Source organism: Chelonoidis abingdonii, chromosome 3, assembly GCF_003597395.2.
Source record: "Chelonoidis abingdonii isolate Lonesome George chromosome 3, CheloAbing_2.0, whole genome shotgun sequence".
NCBI lineage: Eukaryota > Metazoa > Chordata > Testudines > Testudinidae > Chelonoidis > Chelonoidis abingdonii.
Genome location: NC_133771.1, coordinates 62,406,334 through 62,421,532, shown reverse-complemented (window position 1 = coordinate 62,421,532; position 15,199 = coordinate 62,406,334). Strand labels below are relative to the sequence as shown.

The window sequence follows — 15,199 nt, the reverse complement described above, 5'->3', positions numbered from 1 at the left end:
GCTAGGCATTAGAATTGTATTGTGTTCAAGGCTCTACCTAAAATTCACTGTGTGAATTCAGATGAGTCACTTAAAACTACCTGTCTCACAAATACCTTCACAATTTCACACTCTGCCAAATTCAAGCTCATAAATATTCCATTTTAATTTATCATTTTGGGACAGGGATGCTCCAGAGGGTCAGTGGTTTTCCTAAAAAATTATTCATCAAACACTAATCTCCACCAAACTAAAACCCATTTCTGAGCACACTTGTACCTCACTGCAATCTTGTCTTATTCACTGTCAGTCTAACAGCTGATTGTGCCATCAATAAAAGAGAGGACTTACTTACCACAGGACATGGTTAGGTTTATTTTATATAAAACTCTGCCCATTCCCTGATTGACCAGTGTCACAACAAAGCATAAAAGTGAGGAGATGGGAATGATTTATTGCTACAGCTGTCAATAAAATGGGGATATAGAGTTTAAAGCTCCTGTATTTCAATTTTATTAAATTTACACACACATACAACAACTAAAGGAGAGTCTTTTACCATATATGCTATTGATTGTCAGATACACAACTCTAGCTGTTTGTGCTAATCAATAACCAATTTACTTGGATAAGGGCAGAGGGAGTTCATTATGTTTGTATTTACAAATATTTCTGCAAGTTCAGTTTATGAAATATACATAAGGGTATAGTATGGTCCCGTTTTAATGCTGAATGACACAGGAGGAAGTCTTTGCACTGACAAACTAAGTGTATATGCAATTGTAGTGTTGTTTATTGTTTCTATTGTGGCAGTACTTGAGGATTTTAATCAAGTGTTAAGTCCCCATACTGTGGTACAGCAATTACTGTGGACATCACATACACCATTAAGGTAACTGAATGGCTTCAGTTTCATCCAGTGTCATGATAGATCCTGTATTACATTTTCAGCAGTGCAAATTGTATGTTGTGACTGTGGAAGAAAATATAAATTGACTCTCATTTTATAAACCCTTTGCACTTTCAGGGATCTGTCAAGTGGCCTTAGAGTAAATAGACCCTCAGCCTCTCCATTTCATTCAGTGGTGTTTTTATAGTTTCATAGCATCCAGCGATCCAGTAGTGTCACTCATGGATTTAACAGCACTGTTTTCTCTTCTCCAAGTGCCAATGCTCTGACTTCCTTTTAGTGTTGAGCATTGCATGGTGTACGTTTTATATAAGTCACTCTGAAGGAGCCATTGCGTGGGTGATATGTCAAAATGCAGTTGTGTAATGTAAGCAAACTGGTGTTCTGACTGATTTTAATATCTAGCTATCCAATGTCACCAGGATATAATGCTGCTTTCCATACAACCTGTTCAGCTTCCTAGAATCATCGTGCTGAGTTTTTAATGCTCAGTTCAGATCCATTTAGCCTCATCTCACTTGGCCAGGTTTTATACCTAGGTAGGCCCACTGTTTTCTATGAGTTCACTCCTAAAGTAAATGAGATCAGAACCTGTCCCTAATCATTCAACAGCAAACAGAATCAATGTTTACCTATTAATTAGGAAAATCACCTTATCTAAAATGCTGTTGTGACTAAAAGTACTTTTGTCCAAAATAATAAGGTGCTCAAAGAACAGGGGCCTGCACTTATGGAGGAGAAGGCAGCAGAAGGTCTGCTGGGCTTGTAACAGGGAAGAAAGAGATGAATGAGCCACAAGTGGCCTCCTATCACCCTCTGTCTATGTGTCCTATTTATAGAATACTCACCACTGTAGTATAAAACTAATAACCCCATCTTCAGAAGGGCAAGAGATACATTCAGCCACCTTCCAATGCCCTTGCTATCTGTTGTTGCTTTCTCCCCCGTCTTCTGACTCTGCTACTTCTAGAAGGGGAGTAAATTATAGTATGCGTATGGCCTCTCTCCAATTGCCTTTGCTGTAGCAAGCCAAGTGTTTGTCTGAGTGACTGTTTCTTGCAAAGCTGCCAGGGCACTGTGATATGCTTTGGGATACAATGTTACCATCATAGTAAACTCAACTATTTAACAAACATTTGTCTAGTATTTGTGTTTTCCAAGGTAATTATCGGCAAATTACAGAAATATAATATACAGTCCTGTTACTCAATGCCTGCCTAAACCAGTATTGGAATACGATTTTTGCATAGTGCCTTGCATACTGGTATTCAAGCAGTTTGCAGTGGAGTAAGCTGATGTAGTGACTGTGTAGGCAGAAGCAGCTGCCATAAGGCTGTTAACAGACTCTGCTTTACCCAAGAAGGAACTGTACACCATTGCACCCTCAAAATGATGAATGAAAGAAAATATGTACCAGTTATTTTCCCAACCTTGTACAAGGTGGCAACTATGATAGGAAGATTAATCTTTTTTTCAAGGGCCTAATTCTGAAGTCTTTAGAACTGCACAAAAAGTTGAGGGCAGATTTTGGTACAGGGCATCTATTTTGAATGTCTGATCATCCTAAAGGAAAGAGGACTTGGACATTTTTGTATCTCCCCACCAAGACACACTAGTTTTAAGCTAATGTCTGGAAGAATTCTCATTGGTAATTAAAAGAACTGTGAGTGGCAGCAATATTTTAATAAAAGGCTCACTAAAGGAAAAAAAAAATCCCTTTAGACTTGGAGACATTCTGATTGACAGGATTTATCTGCAGACAGGAGGGGAGAAGGATTAGCATTTTTCTTTACTTTCCCATTTAATAGTAAAGGTCTCCTGTAACCATTATCAAGAGATGAGGCAACTAATTTATAGTAAATTTCTCTCTGTTGGAAATGCATATTTTCTCCTAACCATACAGATTGGATAAGCACAGGCTTACGACTTGTGTCATTTGAAGAGAGGAGAGATAGTCTGGAGGGTTTAGAGATAACTGTACTAGGTAATATTTTGAAAATACCTTTTTTTTTCCCTCTCTCCCGCCAATCCAGTCAATTCTAAGGGGAAATATTTTTATAAACTGCCAGGATAAGTGATCTCTGGCAGGGATAATAAAGTAGTGTCCAAAGATAGACTTTCCTGCCAAGTTAAGTCAGGAGTTTTGACTAGGAGCTCCTTGCAACCCCCCTAACAAGGACATCACTGGAAACAAACAAACAGTCTCATTTCTCCATGCTTAAGATTTGAATTTCAACTACACATTCCTAGACTGCCTCTGTGCTCCAGCAGGCATCTGAAGGAATCCTACAATCTGGTTGTTTTAAATGTAGCAAATGATTCTTTAGGAGGGTTTTGTTTGTTTCTTAAACAGTATATTTACCAAAGTTGGCAATCTTTTGTATCTGATTGTATCTGAGGAGGCTGCACAGGTTTGTACAACCACATTTTGAGGTCAGTGGCAAATATCATCTTTAATCTTTCACAAAGAGGGAGTGGCCAGGAATGACTCAAGCCCTGCACTGATCCAGGCAGACAAGTCAAAGCTGCAGCCTACACTTTCAGTCAGTATAAACTGACAGTGTGATTATGTATGTCAAAACCACACGGCCCTTTAGCAAAAGTTAGGGAAAGACTTATAAAGTCTAATTGTCACTTAAACAAAGCACGCACAAAGCTCAGCATGTAACCATGTGGACTGAGCATTTTCCTGCTAAGGGCTTGTCTATATTACTGGCTGGATCGACAGGCAGCTATCGATCCAGTGGGGGTCAATTTATCGCATCTAGTCTAGATGCGATAAATCAACCGCCGAGCACTCTCCTGTAAACTCCGGTGCTCAACAAGGGCGAGAGGCGCAGGCAGAGTCAAGGGGGAGTGTCAGCCGTCAACTATCCACAGTGAAGACATGGCAGTAAGTAGATCTAAGTATGTTGACTTCAGCTATGTTATTCACCGATCCTCCCCCGCAGTGTAGACCAGGCCTGAGTCATTAGAAAGCAGTCATAATAAGACTGTAGTGTTCTGATGAGGAGTATATTCTCCTTAAAAATGTCTCACTTGAAATCCTATATAAATATTTCATTATGTATATTTTTCAAAATTAAATATTTGCCTCCCCCCACCCTTTGCAGCTGTAAAGATCATAGATCCACCAGAATCGTCAGGAGATGATGTTTTGTCAACAGACAGAAATTTGCCTCTCTTTATTGATTCAAGTGACCACTCCACCACCTTACCTGAAGAAGTCATCATAGCCACATTACCCACTGACCAAATCACACTACTGCCAGCAATGACTAGTCCACCTCACAGCCACTCCATTATTATAGACCAGTCCTTTGAAAGAACAGGTTCACCAGTGCCAGCAGCTGAGAGCACCATCCCTACTGGCTTCGAAACAGGAGTTCAAGATATTGCTGCAGAACTGGATAGAGTCAACACGATGAGCACAGTAAGGATGGATGAAGTGGAGTATGGCAGTGGATATATTTCTGGGTCGGAGAGCCAACCAGCAGAAGCCACCCCAGCTCCTACACTGAAGTATGTAACCACTAGCTCCATGACAACGGCAGCCAAAGGCAAAGAGCTAGTGGTTTTTTTCAGCCTGAGAGTAACCAACATGCATTTTTCTGATGACCTCTTCAACAGGAGTTCTCTGGAATACAGGGCACTAGAGCAACAATTCATGCAGCTGGTGAGTAAAAACAGATTGTCTGTGATGTACAGTATTTGAGCACAGATTAAAGAAAAAGATTTTCCTTGTTATCTTATATTATTGCTCCCCAGATTAGCAGAAGCAATAAAAACAGACAAGCTACCAGGGGCATTCATCTAGAAAACTGATTTATTCTGACCAGATCAGTAAGCTAAGGAGAAGCTGGGCACAGTATAGGGCCCCGTCCTCCAATTTAATAAAACACCTTGAACTACTATAACAAAGTAATTTTTTTTTTTTTAGTCTGAGATACTGGCTGTGTAACAGGTAGCAGTGGTTTATGAAGGAGAATACATGTAAAAAAGAGAGAGAAAAAAATATTTACCTATGCAAGAAACTACACATATATTCTTGGCAAGTAATTTTAATTGGATTTTTCTTAGCTCCACTTCAGTGGTAACACTGATTACATCTAAGAATTGAATCCTTATGCTGGATTTATTATCAATCCTTTTAAAATACATCATGAGTTATCAAAGAGAGTGTGATTAGATATAGATTTTCCCCAGAGATACTGTTGGACCATTGGACAACAGTAACATGCTTATTGTATCGTGCTCTCACTTGCCTGGATGGAACCCTTTGAAAATAATTGAAGTTGGCTTTTTAGTGAGGTGATTTTTCTTTATTCAGACCCATAAATTCGCCAAACACTTTGTTTCATTACAAGGAAAAATAGCGTCCATCCATCTCAATACACTATTGAGAAAGATGCAAATACAGAGACTAATCAAGGCAAACAGAAAACTGGACTTGGTAGTTAAGCACCCAGAGAAATAAGTGGGTGATTCAGGTACTTGATAATAAAAAGTGAATATAAGTGAAATTAATAGCAGTTCGGCATTGATAGGGGATTTGAAGTAAAACAACTTCCTGTTTTGCAGCTGCTTCCATATCTTCAGTCCAACCTTACAGGATTTAAGCAATTGGAAATACTTAACTTCAGAAATGGAAGTGTGATTGTCAATAGCAAAATGAAGTTTGCTAAGACAGTTCCATACAATATCACAGAAGCTGTGCACTGTGTTTTGGAAGACTTTTGCGATGCTGCAGCCCAGCACCTGAATTTGGAAATTGACAGCTACTCTCTTGATATTGAGCCAGGTAAGATTATGTTACTAAAAACGTTAAAAAAAAAATGTACAGCTGACCTTTCAGAGCATTAATACAATTGATGGTTTTACCCGACAACTGAAAAAAAAAAGAAATTTCTGTGTTAAAGATTATTAATATTGGGCTTTCAGTAGTCACACAGCCCTTGATCTTTCATTTTAGTAGGAAATTATGGCAACCAGAAATAACGGGGATACTTAGAAACTTTCCCAATTATGATAATGTTTATCAAGCTATCAGCAGTGATTGGAACACATTCCATCTCATAAACCAGTTCTCTCCCTGATGCTGTTTCCTGACATATTCATTGCTCATTTAGCATCATAATTTTAGAGTGCTATGCCACCATTTTCTCTACTACTTTCCCATAGAAACTGAAATCACCTCAAAAAAAATCTACAGGTTTGAAACATGTTTAAATCTTTTTGTAGTAAATCCCCTTTCATTTGTGAAAATGAGACCCATCTAGTGGAAACAATGATGTACCACAACTAAATATTCAAACAAATCTCAGCCTGCTGCAAGAGGCAGCCAAAAGACCTGCCAAATACCTGCAAGTATTTTTAAATCATCAAACCAAAGTGAAAATATGGCAACAAATTGCAATGGCCACATTGTCCAGTCAGAATTATATTGAGGAAAATGATACAGCATTACAGGAAAATAATGTATAACTCAGAAGAATGCTTTATGACTAACTCTAACAGCTAAAAAGTGATAGCTTCACACTCCTGAAAACTACAGCGCTGACGTACACACAGAGTAAAACTTAGCTATAACCTAGTTCCCTTGGTACTGATGCTGGCCTTTGACATCACAATAAAAAAATCACTTCCATTAAACTAAAATATTATAGTTAAAATGGGGAATTTACAAGAGGACATGGAACTAATGTAGAAATTAATATTTTAATCAATGAACTAATTAGATGAACAGCTCTGTCACGATCTCTCAGATCCCCCACTGAAAAGATTTTAGTTAAAATATCCTTTGATGCCTCAGGAAAAATAAGTTCATTTAACAAGCTAAAAGAAACAGGGGAATAAGTAGGAGGAGCAGAAGAGCTCAGATATAGCCTGCTTTCAGGATACTAGCCTTAATGGTAAAGAACGAGAGACGAAAAAGACAGCATCTGACTCAGAAAGCAGAATGGTCTCTAACAGAATGTTTTCCCATGATTCTCCATAAGGCATCATTTACACTTGAAAGAATGCATTCCTTTAATAAATGCAGAAACAGCAATGTGAACTGATAACTAGGGAGACAGTCAAATGTAATCTGAGATGAATGCACAACACAATGCATTTAGCCGGTTCTCACTACAACAATTACAAAAGGGATGCTAATACAAATTGTATCTTTGCAAGCAAATGCAGCTGAGATCAAGAGATGAAGATGTAGGGAAATGAAATGAGAAAGGAAAAGCTCTCCATGGAGAGCTATCGAAAAGGCAAGGAAAGAATAAATATTGACTTTAAAGACTGCACAGAGATGCAGCTGAGGGAAATGAATTACCTGCAGTACTCACCATTTCCATGTATAAATTACAAAGTGGTACTGATTCCAGCAAGAAAGTAAAACAGGATTGCACAAATATTTAAATGCATGTCGTCAGGTTCCCTCTGCTTAACATACACCAGACTGCTGTGAGGGGATCCAAACAACTCCACAAACCCTTAGCTTGCTGGGGCTAGACAGAGTTCAGGTATTGTCCCTGGCTTTGGGCCTCTAGGCACCCACTCCACATGTGGCCTTCAAATCTGACACCGCTCTTGACAGTGTGGATCCCGCAGCCCAATTGCCTAGGCCCTGAAACTAGTGCCATATCCCCATGCATCCCCAGCAGCTCTTGCACATTCCCCAGAATCCCATTGAAGTTGTTTGCTTTCTGGTTCGTCTTCTGGTCTACCTCTTCAGAGGTACATGACAGTGAAAGCACACAGACTTTGCACAGGACTCAAAACACAATTTACTCTTTACTTAACAGCATGAGAAATACACTGGTCTAGACAAAAGGCATGCAGTTTCCCTCCCTCAGTTACCTCACCATTCTGGAGAGCTCTTTGGGCTTGGACAGAGGCCTCTGGGATGCCTGGAATCCTTCTCCTGAAGCTCAGTGTCTCAGTTCAGAAATATGGAGCCTCTTTCCCTCTCTAGATCAGCTAACTTTCCCTTATCTTGGTTGATCCACAGTTAAATTAGATCCCACTGCTACAAAAGTCTTCCCATTTCCTTCTTTTCTGCCCCAAACTTCCTGGGTCTGTCTCTCTCAAATGGCCCTCTCTTTTATAAACTCCAGCACTCTTTCAGGTGACTTCCTGATTCGCCTCAACAGGTGATAACACATCTTTACCAAGAGACAACACTGCCAAGCAACCTTTCCTCTGTTAAACCAAAAAGAATGAGGAGTACTTGTGGCACCTTAGACACTGAGGAATTTATTTGGGCATAAGCTTCCATGGGCTAAAACCCACTTCATCGGATGCATGCAGTGGAAAATACAATAGGAAGATATATATACACAGAGAACATGAAAAAATGGGTGCTGCCATACCAGCTCGAACAAGACCAATCAATTAAGGTGGGCTATTATCAGCAGGAGAAAAAAAAAACTTTTTGGGCTTTGTTGCAAGGATAAGTTTCTGGGTTAGTGTTTTTCTTGTGTGTGGTTGCTGGTGAGTATTTGTTTCCGGTAACTTACTGACCACTATACTTACCTACATGCCTCCAGCTTTCATCCAAACCACATCACACAATCCATTATCTACAGCCAAGCACTAAGATACAACCGCATTTATACCAATCCCTCAGACAGAGACAAACACCAACAAGATCTCTATCAAGCATTCTTAAAACTTCAATACCCACCTGCTGAAGTGAAGAAACAGATTGACAGAGCCAGAAGAATACCCAGAAGTCATCTGCTCCAGGACAGACCCAACAAAGGAGGTAACAGAACCCCACTAGCCATCCCCTTCAGCTCCCAACTAAAACCTCTCCAGCACATCATCAAGGATCTACAACCTATCCTGAAGGATGATCCCTCACTCCCACAGATCTTGAGAGACAGGCCAGTCCTCGCTTACAGACAGCCCCCCAACCTGGAGCAAATACTCACCAGCAACCACACACTACACAACAGAAACACTAACCCAGGAACCTATCCTTGCAACAAAGCCTGTTGCCAACTCTGTCCACATATCTATTCAAGGGACGCCATCATAGGACCGAATCATATCAACCATACCATGAGAGGCCCATTCACGTGCACATCTACCACTGTAATATATGTCATCACGTGCAACCAGTGCCCCTCGGCCATGTACATTGGCCAGACTGGACAGTCTCCGTGCAAAAAAATAAATAGACACAAACCAGACGTCAAGAATTATAACATTCAAAAACCTGTTTGAGAACACTTCAACCACCCTGGTCACTCAATTACAGACCTAGAAGTCGCAATTACCCAACAAAAAAACCTTCAAAAACAGACTCCAATGAGAAACTACAGAACTGGAATTAATTTGCAAACTGGACACCATTAAATTAGGCTTGAATAAAGACTGGGAGTGGATGGGTCATTACACAAAGTAAAAACTATTTCCCCATGCTAATTTTTCCCCTACTGTTACTCACACCTTCTTGTCAACTGTTGGAAATGGGCCATCCTGATTATTACTACAAAAGTTTTTTTTTTCTCCTGCTGATAATAGCCCACCTTAATTGATTAGTCTCATTAGAGTTGGTATGGCAACACCCATTTTTTCATGTTCTCTGTGTATTTATATTTTCCTACCATATTTTCCACTTCATGCATCCGATGAAGGGGGTTTTAGCCCATGAAAGCTTATGCTCAAATAAATTTGTTAGCCTCTAAGGTGCCACAAGTACTCCTCATTCTTTTTGCTGATACAGACTAACATGGCTACCACTCTGAAATCTGATAAACCAGTTCTCCTCGGTAAAAGCTAATCTTTTGTCTCAAGGCTTTCCCCTGAATAGGCAACTATTTTAGTAACCAACCATTGTTCCTCCTCTGGTATGTATGTGCTACAGGTCTGTCAGAAAATAGTGGATCCCACATCCAGATAGAGGCATTCCAAGATACAACACTTTCATAACAACATCCAGAATTCATAAGTTGTACATAAACAGATTCCCCAGCTCATTAGCCATGGAAATGGTAATGGACCACCCACAATCTAGAAAGGATGTTTTTCTAAGGCCCAGGTAGCATCAGCATGACTCCAACATGAATCAGTCGAAAATCCGATCACTGTCTTGAAAGATAATTTTAAAAGTAGTAAGTGAACCTATCAAATCTACTTTGTCCTTAGCCAACAGAAAGAATGGTAAATCCTTATTTCATGGCTAGTGAACAGATTTCATGACTGGTATTCCTTACATATGCATAAAAAGCAATCTTCTTGCATATTGTAAAAGTCAATTTTAACAGTTTAAAAAAGCATACTGAATACACGCCCAACCTTTTGTGCAGAAGAGTGAATACATTTCACAGCAGAGGTACACAGTCATCAGGAATGATTTTAATGGCAGTGGTGAATTCTCCATTTCTTACAGTCTTCAGATTAAGACTAGATGCTGTTGGGGAAGATAGGCTTTAATCAAATGCAAGTTATTGGGCACACTACAGGCGTAACTGGATGAAGTTCAAAGGCCTGCAATGCATAAGAGGTCAAACAAGATAATCTAATCATCTTTCTGGCCTTAAAATCTATGAGTCTAAGCAGAATTCTAATTCTATTTCTATTACATACACACTTTCCCCCCAAAAATATATAATCAAAGATTCAATTTATCTTGACAGTTTTATGTATTGATTTGCTTTATTTTTACTTATAAGCAAGAGAAGATAGACACTAGTGAGAGTCATCTAGGCAATAACTAGCCTTCTAAAATGCTGGGGGGAGGCAGGATGACACATTTCAGTGGATCCAGCTAATATTTTCTCTTTCTATCTATGATTCTGTAGTTGGCAGGCTTTTTATTGTGGTTTTTTTGTTTATTTGTTTTTGTTTTGTATTGTTTTTAAGAGAAAAACTGTTTCTCTGTGAACATTAATATAGAATTCCACTCCAGGCTAAAACCTGTTTAAGTTATTTCACTTCCTTTCTGTAAAATAAGAGCTAACGATTTGTGATTCACAAACTTATTGCTTTGCTACAAAAAATTTTTTTTAATTTTCATTCAAAATTATTAACACAGTCAAGAATTTTTTTCTGTTACATGTAGACAGGGATTTGTCAGTCGGCCATTACAGATACTTACTTGATTATTACTATTGCTGACAATTTATTTTTATTTATTTATTTATTTGGCTTGAAACTTAGTAAAATACGAAGTTCTTCATTCCAATAACAAAGTGGATGTCAAAGTGACATCATCTTATGAGTACCAAAGAGAGATTTAAAACAGCCTCCCCAGTCTTTAATTTGAAAGAAACTAATCATGGAATTATATAGAAGGCTAGAGCTGAAAGATACCTATTGATCATTCAATCCATTTCACTATTTGTATAGGCAGATACAAGCATCCTCAAGCATGGCTGAGATTTTCAGTGCCACCAGGGAGGACTCAGCGTTCAGTTCTCATTGAAATGGATGGCACTGGTCATCCATATCCTCTAAAGGCTTTGAAAATCTCAGCCAACGGGTTTATAGTTAGTAGACAGGATGTCCAACATGAATCCTCTTTTGAAACTAAATGTTTATTTTCCCTAGAAAGGCAAATATTAAGGCCCATTATTGCAGAAATAACATCATTTTGACATTTTAAGAGCTGTTGATAGTTAATCTAGACCCATGCTTACCTCTACTGCTATGGTAAAGGCTGCATTTTCTCAGTTCCGTTTAACAGTTCAGGCTTCTCATATGCACCTTTGAGGCCCTGTCACTCCACCCATGCCTATATCTCTGCTCTCATTTCCTCCTTTTCCCCTCCCAACATTCTCTGCACGCTTATCCCCGGGCCTTTCCCACACTAATGCACATGGTTGAAATTGTTTGCTACTCATTAATTGTATCCTCAGGGCTAAGGATTTAGCGTGGCTCTCATCTCCCTCCTAATCTCCCATACTTCCATCCAGGTACCAAATGATACTTCTGCCAAAAAACATATACATTGGATACAGCCTTCCTCACCACTGCTTCCATCTAATAGTCTCATCATGCTAGGAAGACTCATGCCAAGTCTCCTGCTGATTTTTGGTGTGAGGCGGGGACTGAAATCTGGCAACAGAAGGAAGCAGGGTAATGCAGTCCACAGGAGAATTAGAGGTGCTTGGGAGGAGGAAATATGGCTTCAGGCTGCAGTCCTGGCTTGGTCCTTTCTTCTAGCATCAATAGACCTTCATCTTCCCCAGTACAGTGTCTCATAGCAGCCTCCTTCCCAAACCCAGAAAACCAGGAAGTGGTGATGGTTTCATACACCTCATGAAAGGAGATTGTCCTAAAAGGTAAACCACCTTACTTCCACAAAGACATTCACACATGGCTCTCCCCTAGAAAATGCTACCGTTTCTAAGTAGCAGTGTCACTCTGTGTACTACACACAGGGATGGTGCTGTTTTTAACTTGGCCTTAATCAGATCGCACACTATTTGTGACAAGAATCAAATTTTTTGTATATGTGCAAATATAGTACTAGCACTCCCCAAAAGTAAAAAATTATGGAATCAGAATACCCACATGCAAAAAAGTCTCTACAGTTCAAACATAAAAACATGACTCTGAATATGTGGGAAGGAAACAGGATGTGCAAGAAAATAACAGCAATTTTCTGTGCTATCTGAGGAAAGAAAAATGTACAGGTTCATTTTATGCTGAAATATATTCCCACCAATTGATATAGAAGGAACCTGGCTGTAATGAATCTCTTTTGTCCTCTGTAGCAGCCACAAGTTCTGCCAAGTACACTGGGATAATGCCTCAATGCATCCACTAATAATGTCTCTATCTTATTACAGCTGATCGAGCGGACCCATGCAAATTCATGGCATGTGATGAATTTTCAGAGTGCATAACAAATGAATGGACAGAAGAGGCAGACTGCCTTTGTAAACCTGGTTACGCAAGCCAAGATAGATTGCCATGTCGGAGTCTATGTGAGATGCAGCCACATCTTTGTGTTAACGGCGGAAAATGTGAATTAGTTCCAGGAAAAGGAGCTGTCTGCAGGTAGGCAAATTATATTTCTCATTAATTCTGCTGAACAATAGTTCCTGAAAAATCAGTTATATGAAGAGTTGCAATTGGGATTACCTTTTTTCAGGAGTATCAAGTGCAAGCCAGAGTGTGTAAAATTCTATAGACATTTTGATCTAGATTGTGGTATTGTTCCATTGACAAACTACCTTACACAATGAATATTGCCACTGAAGTCAATGGGACTATTTAAGCAGTTAGGTACTGCACAACATCAGTAAAGGCATCACAATCTAGTTCTTTATTAGAAAGAATACATTTATTAGAAAGGAAGCATCACTGACCTAGGTTACAAGTAACTTGAAATGGTATTCTTCTTGGTTCTTCTTTATTTTCAAAATGCAACTATTCTGACATTTTGGAAAACCAAATAACATTTGTTCACATTTTTGGCTATTGGTAAAATAGGTATATGTGTGAGGAATTAACTTTTGGCTGGGTTGTATAAAATACATTTTAAAATACTATTGTAAGCAGATATATACACAGCATCCACCACTGTGATAGCTGGCCACCTTACCAGGCATATGTTGAGACAGTCAAGATCTTTTCATGATCAGACACCCTGCTGCCCACAGCTTTCAAAGTAATCAAGCAAGCCGGGTTTCCATTGGGTGGGAGGGCATGATGTTTCTTGCAACTCTCTGTAAATGAGACCAGACACCATATTTTCACAGGGAGCAAATGTAGGAGTATGGGCCAATTACTGAGAATATCATGCAGTCCAGACATACAAACTTACCCTTATGGCACCAAATTCTGGTGTTCAAAAGGAGTGTAGATTGTACAGTAGGTCAAAGACGATGAGGCTCTTACACAGGATCTCCAGAACCTTGTGTTACCCAGCAGTTGATTGACTGCCATTGTAACAAGCCGAGTACAGATCTGACTAGCCCAATCAATCATTCTTAGCACTGACCTCAAGAGGTCAGTATATGCTAATTAGAGCATTCAGTATCAGCTACAAACAGTAAGAACATTGAACAACTTCAGCATATCATGACTATAGAGGAATTATCGACCACATTGTGTACTGTTACTGTTTAAAATGTACAATGGTTGATTTACCTTAACTTTTTTTGCCTCTGTTGGCTTGTCTGCCTATGCTGAAAGAATGACAGGAGACATTAGATATGGGTTTAATTAGGTCGCAACTTTATTATTAGATGGATATCTGGGACTAACCCTGTGGATAAAATGTGCGCAGTGCAGGTGCAAAATTTATGTCACTTCAGCAGATTTCACTGCCGGGACCTTACCAATTCCAGCTAATTTTGTTTTATTATTTTTATTTTATGACTCTGCCACAGCTCCCCCTCCATTTATCCAGGTCCCTCCAGCAATTCCCTTGCCGGGACCTTACCACTTCCAGCTAATTCCGGGGGGAAGGGACACTTTCACCAGCTCCCCTCACCACCTTTTCATCCAGGTCTCTCCAGCAATTCTCTTGCCCGGACTTTACTGATCATGCTGCCTTGTACGAGGGGTTAAGGTGGACTATAATGATGAGGGGGTTGGCTCCCCACTGTATCAATCATAGGAGTCCCCAGCTGCTCCCGGCTTGCTCAGTTACCAAGCACCTCTCTTTAATTCATTTTCCAAGCCATTTTTTCATTCTTTTGTCCCTTAATTTATGGAGTACCTGCACTGCACATCCGCTATACACTTAAATAAAGAGTTGTGACATATGATCTACCACCCGTCATGCTCTGCACAAACAGAGCCTACCTGAACCTGCTGCGAGGAAGGCAAAACCCCTCCAATGCACCTGGCCAATATGATGGTAAGGGAAAAATTCCTTCCCAGCCCCCCTTAGTGGGGCAGCTAGCGTAATGCCCACAGCAGATATAGCTAAACACAGGCATATTTGTGACCTAATTAGGGAAGAGGAGGTTGGGTGCTGCCCAGCCTGTTCAGAGTGAAGAGGGGAGGGGCCAGGCTCAGCTGACCTTTTTAAACCCCTCATTCCTAGGTGGTGAGTCATACACCACGCTGACTGCTCTTCCAGCAGCTTTACGTCTTCCCTCCTCCCCCACGCCAGAAAGCATTGCCTTTTTCTCCCAGCCAGCCAGCCAAACTCCTCCCTGCTTAAATGCAGGTGGCAATTCTTAGGCCTGGTCTACACTACGCGTTTAAATCGATTTAAAGAGCGTTAAATCGATTTCATGCTGTACCCGTCCACACTACAACGCCCTTTATATCGATATAAAGGGCTCTTTAAATCGATTTCTGTATTCCACCCCGACGAGAGGAGTAGCGCTAAATTCGTTATTAACA

At 39.9% G+C, this 15,199-nt stretch overlaps 1 protein-coding gene across 1 annotated transcript in view; it reads left to right on the top strand.

Annotated features, from left to right (window-relative positions):
* Positions 1 to 15,199, top strand: part of IMPG1 (interphotoreceptor matrix proteoglycan 1) — a 99,644-nt gene that overhangs the window by 80,251 nt on the left and 4,194 nt on the right. Inside the window, exons 13-15 of the mRNA XM_032779814.1 lie at positions 4,003 to 4,565; positions 5,471 to 5,690; positions 12,685 to 12,895. Coding sequence (XP_032635705.1) covers positions 4,003 to 4,565; positions 5,471 to 5,690; positions 12,685 to 12,895 — 994 coding nt within the window. The remainder of the gene's footprint in view (positions 1 to 4,002; positions 4,566 to 5,470; positions 5,691 to 12,684; positions 12,896 to 15,199) is intronic.